General features: G+C 34.7%; 2 protein-coding genes across 2 annotated transcripts; both read left to right on the forward strand.

The window, feature by feature from the left end:
- The first annotated feature begins 680 nt into the window (after window positions 1–680).
- LOC145029763 (uncharacterized) lies at window positions 681–1,340 on the forward strand. The gene has a single exon (XM_078978232.1). It carries the CDS (start codon window positions 681–683, stop codon window positions 1,338–1,340), a length of 660 nt encoding a protein of 219 aa, XP_078834358.1.
- Window positions 1,341–3,031: 1,691 nt separating this feature from the next.
- LOC145029766 (uncharacterized) lies at window positions 3,032–3,523 on the forward strand. Its single transcript, XM_078978233.1, has one exon. It carries the CDS (start codon window positions 3,032–3,034, stop codon window positions 3,521–3,523), a length of 492 nt encoding a protein of 163 aa, XP_078834359.1.
- Window positions 3,524–11,917: the final 8,394 nt, after the last annotated feature.

An 11,917-nucleotide genomic window follows, 5' to 3' on the forward strand; every position in this document is an offset into this window, starting at 1 on the left:
CTTGTTTTATATTTTTATATCAAAAGAGTCCTTGTTGAGATATTTAATCAAATCAGGTCCGTTTTGTTCAATTAATTACAAAATAATCCCTTTTGGATTTGATTGCTCACAAAAATTGTTCCTTGAGTTAGTGAAATTACACAACAGCCCTTCCATCCATTTTACAAAATTTAAAATAATAACTTTTGATTTAAATCACTATGCAAACGAACCATTTAGTTTAAAATATTACAAAACGGTCCTGATGGTTTATTTTGGCTCAAGAAAGTGTAATTTGCAGTTTCTCATGTGAAACTTCATAGAAATGAACCAATTCCTAACAAATTGAACTTACTCATAGAGTTTCTAGGACCTTTTTTATCTTTTAAATATTTCGAGGGAGTATACACACAACTTTATGTTTGTGTTATGTCTTACATTTATTAGTACTTTAAATTACATTTACCTATATGTTTTTCACAATTATTTATGTTTTCGTTTAAGTTTACGTATTTATTTACATTCTCATTTACATTTGAGCACTTATTCACATTTACGTTTACATTTATGCATTTATTTACGTTTTAATTTACATTTACGCATTTATTTACATTCTCGTTTACATTTACACATTTATTTACGTTTTCGGTTACACACATTTATTTACGTATTCTTTTAGATACTCATTTACGTTTACGATAATGGAGCCAAAGATGGGAGGATTTCAATTCACCTGTTTTAGGGACGCCGATGCAAAGCTAAGTAAGCTGGATCGCTTCCTTCACAACCCCTGTTTCCTTGACATTGCCACTAATGTCACTGTCACAGCATTACCTAGAGAACTATCAGACCATTGTCCGATTCTTCTATCGAACTGTAGACGTAACTTTGGCAGTCCTCCGTTTAAATTGTTCAGTTCTTGGATGCTTAGAGACGGATTTGAAAAGGCGTTCATCACCAGTTGGAATAGCTTTGTGGGTTTTGGTACTCCAGACCAATACCTAGCTACCAAGCTAAAACATGTCAAGAAGGGTATTAAGGAATGCAGGGCTGCTAACCATCCAAAAGAGGAAGCAAATCTACATAATCATAAACTCGTTGTCGAAAGATTAGATCATGAGGCAGAAAAGAGAAACCTTACAGAAGTGGAGCTTGAGCAAAGAAGATATAGCTTTAAGAAGGTGGCGGAAATAGAGAAATTGAAGGCGTTAGACATCAAACAGAAATCACGAATCAAATGGGCTGTGGATGGTGATGAGAACACCAGATATTTTCATGGGTATGTGAACAGCAACAACAGGAAAAACGGGATCGATGGTATTATGATAAATGGGAACTGGTGTACTGATAGATGGTATTAAATTTCACAGCCCCTGTTTCCTTGAGATGGCCTTCCAGACCTAAAATTGTTAGCAGACATTTCAAGCAGATCCTTCCGACTGACAACGAGCTGCTTGAAACCCCTTTTACCCTCCAAGAAATAAAAGAAGCGGTCTGGGCTTGTGGTAATGAGAAGGCCCCGGGACCAGATGGCTTTTCGTTCAAATTCTATAAAAAATATTGGGATGTACTGTTTGGTGACATAGCTGCAGTGGTAAAACATTTTGAGAGGCATGGGAGGATTGTTCAATCGTGTAATTCCTCTTTTATATCCCTAGTTCCTAAAATAAAGACCCATCCTTTCTCAGTGACTATCGACCCATAAGTCTCATAGGCTCCATATATATAATCATTTCCAAGCTTCTAGCAAGCAGGCTTAAGATGGTACTGGGAAATTGTATACATGAGGTACAATCTGCTTATGTGGAGGGGCGGAATATACTTGATGGTCTGCTTGTTGTCAATGAGGTGTGCTCGTGGGCCAAGGCGACGAAGAACAAGGTGTTTCTATTCAAGGACGACTTTAACAAAGCGTTTGATTCTATTAATTGGGGGGTTTTTGGATGCAAATATGAAATCAATGGGCTTTGGAGACATTTAGAGAGGATGGATTAAGGAGTGTTTGGAATCTGCAAAATCATCAATACTCATCAATGGTTGCCCGACGGATGAATTCCCCATCACAAAGGGTGTCCGACAAGGAGACCCGCTTTCCCCATTTCTTTTCATCATTGCTATGGAGGGACTATCGGTATCTATGAGGGCAGCTTGTGAAAGAGGTGTTTTTAATGGAATTAAAATTCCAAATGGAGGGCCGGTCATATCTCACATACTATACGCGGATGATGCGTTATTTCTTGGTGAGTGGTCGGAGGATAATATAAAAATTTGTCGAGAATTCTTCATTGCTTTCATGTTGCATCGGGCTTGAAGGTGAATTTCAATAAATCATGAGTATTTGGAGTTGGTGTAAGCACACAAGAGGTTACAAAGGCGTGCAAGACCTCTCGGGTGTGAACCGGCAAAACTACCCTTCAACTATTTGGGGGTACCCGTAGGGGCAAACATGAATCTTATTAAACATTGGAGTCCCGTTATTGACAAGTTTCATGCGAAACTATCGAAATGGAAGTACAAAACTCTCTCATTCGGGGGCCGGCTGACCTTGGTACAATCGGTGTTGGGGAATTTGCCCACATATTTTCTTTCTTTATTTGTTGCACCTCAAGGGGTTATTGACAAACTCAAAAGCATAAGAAGGCAGTTTCTGTGGGGAAATTCTGGAGATAAAAAGAAGATCCACTGGGTCGCATGGGATATCGTCACTGCATCTAAAGAGGCTGGGGGTCTAGGCATGGGAACGATCAAATCTTTGAATATCTCCTTAATGGTTAAGTGGTTGTGGAAATTGAGGACTGGAGCATCAACAATTTGGGCTGCAGTTATTAAGGGTATACATAATTTGAACTCAAAACCAGATGACTATTATGCTAATAATCGACTACCAGGTACTTGGAAAAATATTGTCGGGGTATGTAAAGAGCAGAGAAAAAAGAACATAGCATCTGAGGACATTTTATGTAAAAGAATAAATTCTACGTTTGAATCTTGGACCTGTAGGCTGATTTCGGATGGCATTTATGTTGTCAATGCGCTACGGAAAATTTGAGACATGAGCTTACCTATTTCTGGGAGGAAATTCGAATGGATTCGTGAAATTCCAGTAAAGGTGGTTTGCTTTATATGGAGGGCATGGCTGGGAAAAAGTCCAACAAAGTTAGCACTAGTAAAACGGGGGGTCTCCGTGGGAGATATAAAATGTAGTCTTTGTGATGAATGGGAAGAAGATTCCGATCATGTTTTGGTTGGGTGTAAATATACAACTAAAGTACTGAGCTGGATCTTTAAATGGTGCGGTGTGATAATGCCCCCAATAAGAACCGTGGTCGAGTTGCTGGATTTTGTCAACAATTGGTCGAATAATCAAAGTAAAAGGAGGTTGCTCTTGTGGATTTGTTATGGTGTTCTGTGGGGTATTTGGAAACAAAGGAATGATAAAGTGTTTAATGATTCTAAGACACCCCCAGCTAAATGTGATGATATCATTCAGTCCACATTGTTCCTATGGATGAAAAACAGGAAGGACAACTCTAATATGGTGTGACATGATTGGTGTAGTAATCCATTTTCATGTTTGTAATCTGTCAGTTTTAATGCTTCTACTTGTACTCATTTTGCAGCTTCTAGTTACTTGCTCGATGTCTGTTTATATATATATATATATATATATATATATATATATATATATATATATATATATATCATTTTATGTTATCTTATTACTTAAAGTTATTATATTTTATATAAAAACACGTTATATATATATATATATATATATATATATATATATATATATATATATATATATATATATATATCAAACAATCTAAACCTATAAAATACTATTAGTTTAAACAAGTACGAGAAAATAAAGCAGTTTAAACGTGTACATAAGCAAAGCAAACAATATAACGAACACATATAACAATTATTTTGATGATCTTTTGATATATATATATATATATATATATATATATATATATATATATATATATCAAAAGAACATCAAAATAATTGTTATATGTGTTCGTTATATTGTTTGCTTTGCTTATGTACATGTTTAAACTGCTTTATTTTCTCGTACTTGTTTAAACTAATAGTATTTTATAGGTTTAGATTGTTTGATTTTGGTTGATTTCACTTGAGTTGAAATCTAGTTTTTAGTCAAAATGCGGCCATTATGTTGCACGATTTTCGGTAGGTTACTTTAATAATTTCACACATAAAGTTATTAAATCTTACAAAGTAAAAGTTTCCATACATAAGCAATTGTAATATTGTAACCAACTTGGGATCTCTATTCGAGTTTTGTTATTCATCAAACTAAGAACACAAACTTTGTAAAAGACCTCTCTAATAACCGTTAATTCTTAAGAGAGGAGAACATTGTGTATAGATGTATACGGTTGGACACCATCGTCTGTGGTTGCTAGCTACAACATTCGTCTTACAAAACAAAGCAGACAATAACTTCTTAGTTTCTTTCTTTATTCACGGTTGACAAAGCATCGTTGGGACAACAACACTAGTTTTTTCATTGTGCTTCATAGTGGTGGATTCATGTCATATAATATTATTGTGTTTCTCATAACTCTAAATCAATATTCTTTTCTTGAGTTAGTTGCTCTTTTTGATAAAGTCCTCCATCTTTTTACTTGTACTTATCTTTTCTTTCCTTTATGTAGTCTCTATAAGGTTTCCATTCTCTTTTGTTTTGCCTCCAGTCGTGATCATATGTTTCACCACTAGAGTAACAAACTTCTACGTTCTTTCTTCAATTTCCATCAAGATCACAATCCTTTGTTAAGTGAGATCCACCATAATTATCACAACCAACTTGAATAGAATGGATAGAATGTTTAATTTTCTTGATACTTAGATCCATGGTGTTGAGGTTTGCATTTAAGGATGCTAATACATTGGATTTGTCTCATATTGCTCTTATTTAAACTCCCCATATCTCGGTGACTGCCATTCACGATAATGTTATCGAAGTTCTCAATAATTTCTTTGCGTGCTACTACATTTCTCTTTGTAATCAGACCTTACGAATCAAAAGATTTCCTTGTGTTTGTATCTCTTGGTGTGCATTAAGGTCATGCTGTGGACAGTTTAGTAACATAGTCTTGTATTGATCCCAAGCTTCGAACAATGTTGTAAAACTTGCTTAATTTTGTTTAAATTATAATACATAATGTAGTAATATTGGAAAATATACAAGTTCATATGTTAATGAGTTAAGAAATGTTATAATAAAAGTATTAGGCCAAAAATGGTATTTTTTTGTCATTTTGTGTAATTCATGAATTTAAGTAAACTTATTAATATCATATTAGAGAAATAACCAAGTTGGAGAGTGTAACCAAGCAAATAAGTTCTTAATAAAAAGGGCTTGATGAAAAAATGACTGGGATATTGTAGGCAAGGGTAAAATCAGAAAAATCATGAAGAATGAGTAAACTATAGTGACTACGACGTGGTAAGAGTTACACTAACACGATGCTGGAGGCGTTAAAATGGTTGTCATAAAATGAATAGTGAAGGCAATTTACTTTGATCCACAATGATGTGGAGAAGGCTAAACCATGACATGGTTGAAAGTAGGATGTTATGTTCTTTCGTGAAGAATATTTTATTGACGGAACAAAAGTGTCATAAAAAATTCGAAAATGACGACGTGGTAAGTTGATGATGCGACCTTATGTGACATGGCATGGCTGGAATATCACCACGACGTGGTGATGCTGATGAATTAAAAATCTAATACATGAAAAAAAAGTCCATATGACTCTCATTACATACACTTTCATTCAGAGCAGAGGATACACGAAGGAGGGTAGATTCGACCCAACATTAAGGAGAAACAAAAGAAGATTTGAAAATGGATTACCAAAAGCATCAATTTCTACTTCTATAATGAAGGGTAAGTACCTTATGTTAACTAATGGATGAATTAGGTCCATAAATGAGTTTGGGGTTTTATAACCCTAATCTTACCAATCAAATTTTATGTTGAAATTTGTATGTGTAATAGAAAATAGAAGTGATATTTACACGACTTAAATTATATGAAATTATAATAATAACAAATTACTTGAAATTCATGATGAATTGTTATGAGCCCTAAAATTGTAAGCGGTTTTCGAATAATTAAGTTCATATTATGTCTAGTGAAGATATATAGATGATTAATTCAAATAATATGAGTAAATTGAGTAACTGAAATTAGTGTTATTACATATTTCAGTATTATGGATTGATTTGTTGGTATTTTTTTATATTTATGAGAAACTTCTAAAAGAGTCATAACACTCAAGGGATGTGTTATGAATTAGGTTTTGGTGAAGCAAAAGTTGAAAAGGTCTCATGGAATATGTGACATTCCTATCTTCATAGTCTAATTTTTTTTCTCTATGCTTGTTAAATTAAAAGTATCTTATTCTTGTAAAATTTGTTCCCAAAACATTTGTAATGTCATATAATAAATCATTTCAAAAGAAATGATTTTCATTCATATATAAAAACATGGGATCTCATAACTGATACAAAACATAAGCATAAACTTGTCTTAACATGCTTTAATACATCTTAGTATACTAATGGCCTAACTCTCCTCGAATCTCTCATTAGATCCAAACATCACTGCACCCGTACCTTCGTACTGCTACTTCTGATACAAGGAAACTGAGTGAGTCTGGATTGGAAGCCTCGTGAGCACATAAGGTTTTCAACCCACATTAATTATGTTCTATAATTATATATTTCACATCAAATAATTCACCCAATTATCCAGTCCTGTTATTAGCACCTTCTTATCCTAAAATATTGATCTTAAGGGACCTATCCAAAGTATATCATTGTAAGCAATGAGTAGAAAATACCACTTCGAGGATTCCTTAGCAATATATGTAAATATGGAAACCATCAGGGATAGAGTACATCAAATAAACAAATAGTTCATTAACACCTACATGTTGCGAACCTACCAATGTTCCATTGGAGTGTCTACAATAGTCTAAAATCATCACCTATACTCTGCTAGATGATTGGTTCGTCAGTACACTAGTACTATATTTTTTATGGTCTTTTATCATCATTTTCATTTTTCATAACCCTTCATGACCCAAGAATTATAATCTAGATTCCTTAATAGTCCCAATAAATACTGGTCTATAGCTGATAAGGAATAACTAGGTAAGATCATATTAGGGGTAGGGTCCATTTGGTATACAGAGTATACCATTTGGAAATCCCACTTTAAACACCTCACTAAATCTAGCCTAGACATTACCCTCGTAAGCAGATCAATTAGTATTATGACATAGAATCACTAATAAATATTATTTATAGATTCAATACAATAACCATGAATATAAATAGCCGTTACACTTGAAATAAAATAAACTTAACTTAAAAAGTTTCTTAATAGGAAGTCTGGAAAATTCTTTAGGAAAACTTTGACCTGAAAGCTTCTACTTTTTGGGATCTCATAGGCCTAAGAGCCTAGCTAAAATAGTTCTAAAAGATAAGGAAAATCAGACTTAAGAGGGGTCAAAGCTTAGGTAGGAAACCTAAAGTATGTTATAATATAAATCATTTAGCACATAATAGAAAACTAGGCATCCTATTCAAAAGTAAGTTAGTGCTTCCTTAAACTCAGGTATACAACACACATCTCATGATCGTCGCTTAGCATTGCAAGTTTAATTCTAGAAATCCTCAAAATTCCTAGTTTGCTTAAATTAATGATCTGATACCAACTATGACATCCCCATTTTTGCGGTCCGAAAAAAAAACTTTTTCTTTATGCTTATTAAATTATAAGTGTCTTTTTTATTGTGGAATTATTCCCAAAACATTTTTAATGTGATATAATAAAGCATTTCCAAAAAAATGATTTTCATTAATATATAAAAACTTGGGATATCATGACTGATACAAAACAAAACCATAAACTTGTCTTAACACATTTTAAATCATCTTATTATATGGATGGCCTAAATCTCCTCGAATATCTCATTAGATACAAATGTCACTGTCCCTATACCTTCATACCGCCACCTGTGATACAAGGAAACTGAGTAGGTTAGGCTGGAGAGTCTGGTGAGCACATAGGGTTTTTAACCCACAATAATTAAGTTCTTTAATAATATATTTCACATCAAATAATTCAACCGATTACCCATTCCTTTTATACTCACTATCTTATCCTAAAATACTAATGTCAAGGGACCTTTCCTAAGGATCATTGTAAGTAATGAGTAGATAATACCGCTTCGGGGACTCCTTAGAAATATATGTCAATATGGAAATCATGGGGGGATTGATTACATCAAATGGATAGATAGGTCATTCACACCTACCATTTGGGAGCCTACCAACATTCTATTAGATTGTCTAGAATAGTATGCGTTCGTCATCTATACTCTGCTAGATGATTGGTTCATCATTACACTAGTACTAAATTAGTCATCGCCTCTCATCATCATTTTCATCCTTCATAATCCTTCACCACCCTATATATTATAAGTATGAAAATGCATATATACAGTAAAATCAAGTAAAATAAGTTATTTCATCTAACAAAGATATCATAATTATCTAGATACAAATATTTATGTGTAAGATGAAAGTAACTACGCAATCACTTTTTATAGTGGATGATTTGAGATTTAGGCAGAGCTTCGCGTAATACTTTACCTTTGATTTGACCTAGGTATAAATATCACAAAGTCATTGTTTTATAATTTTCATGAATATAATAACGTTAGTCTAGATTACTTAATAATCCCAATGAATACTAATGTATAGTTTATAAGGAATAACTATGTAAGATCACAGCAGACTTGGGATCCATTTGGTATATAGAGTACACTGTTTGGAAAAATCCCCCTTTAAACACCTTACTAAAACTAGCCTAGACATTACCCACGTAAGTAAATCAATCAGTATTAAGATATGGAATCACTAGTAAATCTTATTTGTAGATTCATACACAACGACTATAAACATAAACATAACTTACACTTGAAATAAAATAAGTACAACTTAACTTATAGAGTTTCCTGATAGAAAGTCCATAAAGTTCATAGGCAGCGCTTCAACCTGATAACTTCTACTTGTCATGGATCATAGAGGCCTTAGATTCTTACTAAATTACTCCTAAAATATAGGGAAAATTAGACTCAAGAGGGTTTAAAGCTTAGAGAGAGAGAGAGAGGGAGAGAGAGAGAGTGTGTGTGTGGGGGGGGGGGGGGGATTCGTTTATGAGAAAATGGCTGAATTTGGATATATGTCACACCCCTAAACCGGAACGGTGGAAACGTTGGGGGGCGGATGACTTCATGTGGTAACATAACAAATGAATACATAGTAAAGAAAGCAATACAACCGTCATATATATAATTGAAAGTTTACATTGTTTAAAAGGTACATGTTCAAAATCAATTACATAATGATGTCACAATATGAAATTAAACTGGCGCAACAACATCCCTTCTTCAAAATCCGTTTGTTACCTGTAATTACTGAATCCCTGGGACATACAAGTAGTTTTGAAAGAGTAGATCAGCATTTAAGCTGGTCAGTTTCATAAGTATTTAATGACAATGTTTGTATGGAATGAAATGTTTTTGTTCTTTGTTTGCGTGTTCCTAGAAAATCCTATATTTTCTACTAGTATAATTGTAACCTTCTTTCACGACAAATGCTTGTTTCTAGTAAATGTATGTAATTATAAAGATTTCAATTTGTTTGAAAAACTCCGTAAATCATTGTGTTTTTAATACTCCATGTGAGTTTTATAACCATGATATTGACAAGGAATGCCTATACACAACGTTCTTCAGGCGTTGGAATGTTCTGACGTTTGTCACCCCAAAAGGTGGACTGTAGCTAACAGTCAGGGCGCGGGTTGTCAAGCCCGTATAGATCTATACACAAACACCATGCTCCCCCTCCAAGGGATTCTGGTATATAATACAGGACTTGAAATGTGTACTCGAACGTACGTGAAGTTAATGCCTCACAAAACTTAGTATAAAACAGATTTACGTGTGAAAATGTTCGTTAGTTATTGTATATGAAAGTAGCTTATTGTAATAGTATTTCCATGTATGTAAAGTTCGTAGTATTCTCGTAAAACTATACCTATTATAGTTTCCTAGAAGTGTGTTTCGTTTGTTAAATAAACCCTTAGTGAAAATGTTCACTTGTTATGAAAAGTGTAGTTTTTGTAGTGCCAAGACCGGCACACCGAATGTAACATAAGCAAAGTATCTGATTTATATAAATACCTAAATCATTTCTCATTTCAAAAGATAAAATGTTGTCGTGTTATACTTTGCATATAAAAGATTTCCTTTGATAGTTTCACATCACATATGATTCCTTTGATAAAACACGTAAAGTGAAAGTTTATATAACACTCGATAATAACCGAGTGTTTTACTTGTATTCCCCCCCCCCCCCTTAAAAGCATGTAAAAGTACTCATAAAACATTTATAAACGTGAATTATAGGGGTATCAACTCACTTGTAAAATCGGAGGTTGTGAGATGAAAAACTGGATAGAATTTCGGCTGGCGAAAGTGGATTTCCTCGGGATTCTCGGGAATCTCGGGGGCACGAACGACCTTCAGGACTCGAGCAAAGTGATCGGGGCTTCGGGGTAGTGCGGGCACGGAAATCGAGGCAATATCGTGAGAGAAATGAGAGAGATGGGGTGTTTTTCCCGGAACCCTCACATCTCTATTTATAGGGTTCTGAGAAGCCTCGGTACGCGGGGCGTACTCGTGCGTCACCCGTGACCGAGTCCTCGACTGCCTCGTTTCGGATGGGACGGGTCGGACAGCTCGCATAGGGGCGACGTGGACGAACCGAGACCAAGGCCTTCGCGTACGCGGGGCGTACGGGGTTACACAGCGCTGACTCCCTCTTCGGATAATACCGGATTTTTGATTTAAATTTATATATAATTTATTTAATAAACTTCAAAAATTCATATCTTCTTCATACGAACTCCGTTTTCGACGTTCTTTATATCCTCGCGAAGGTGAGACCATACTCAACAACTTTCGTTTAGATTCCATCGGAAAATTCCGAAATTATTTGTATTATTTATTTTTAAAAGTTCGCGGTAAGAAAATTTCTTTAGAAATTCATAACTCCTTTATCTGATGTCGGTTTTTGCCAGACTTTTTGACGCTGAAATACCATTGATGAGACCTTCGATTCTCATTTAGGTCATTCCGGTCAAAAGTCACTCGATCTCTGATTCGAGTTTTTAGTCGTCTGCCGTTAATCCGAACTTGAAAAATTCCTAACTTTCTTATACGAAGTCGGATTCGAGCGTTCTTTTTACATACGATCATGGTTTAATGACATCTATCATAAAAGGTAATTTAATTAGTGATTTTTGGATATTTTATTTTCGAAGTAATTTTTATTACACTAACGTGGTTACAATACTTGACTTTTTAGGTCTTTACATGTAGTTGAAATATCGGGTTGTCACATCATCCCCCCGTTAGAGGGAATTTCATCCCGAAATTTAAAGCAAGAAAGATACAAGTGAATCGTAGAAAAAGATGCAGGTACTTTTGTTTCATCTGATCCTTGCGTTCCCATGTGAATTCAAGTCCTCGCTTGGCGTTCCAGCGGACTTTCACAATGGGTATGCGACTTTGTTTTGTTTGTTTGACCTCTCGGTCCATGATTTCTACTGGTTCTTCCACGAAGTTTAGGCTCTCGTTGATCTCGATCTCGTCGAGTGGGATAATAAGAGTCTTATCGGACAGACACTTTTCAAATTCGATACGTGGAAGGTTGGGTGTATGTGACTAAGTTCACTTGGTAGATTAAGTTTGTAAGCTACAGGGCCGATTCTGGCAAGAATCTCGAAAGGTCCTATGTACCTTGGGTTTAGCTTTCCATGCTT

Source organism: Lactuca saligna, chromosome 2 (assembly GCF_052625555.1).
Source record: "Lactuca saligna cultivar CGN05327 chromosome 2, ASM5262555v1, whole genome shotgun sequence".
Lineage (NCBI taxonomy): Eukaryota > Viridiplantae > Streptophyta > Magnoliopsida > Asterales > Asteraceae > Lactuca > Lactuca saligna.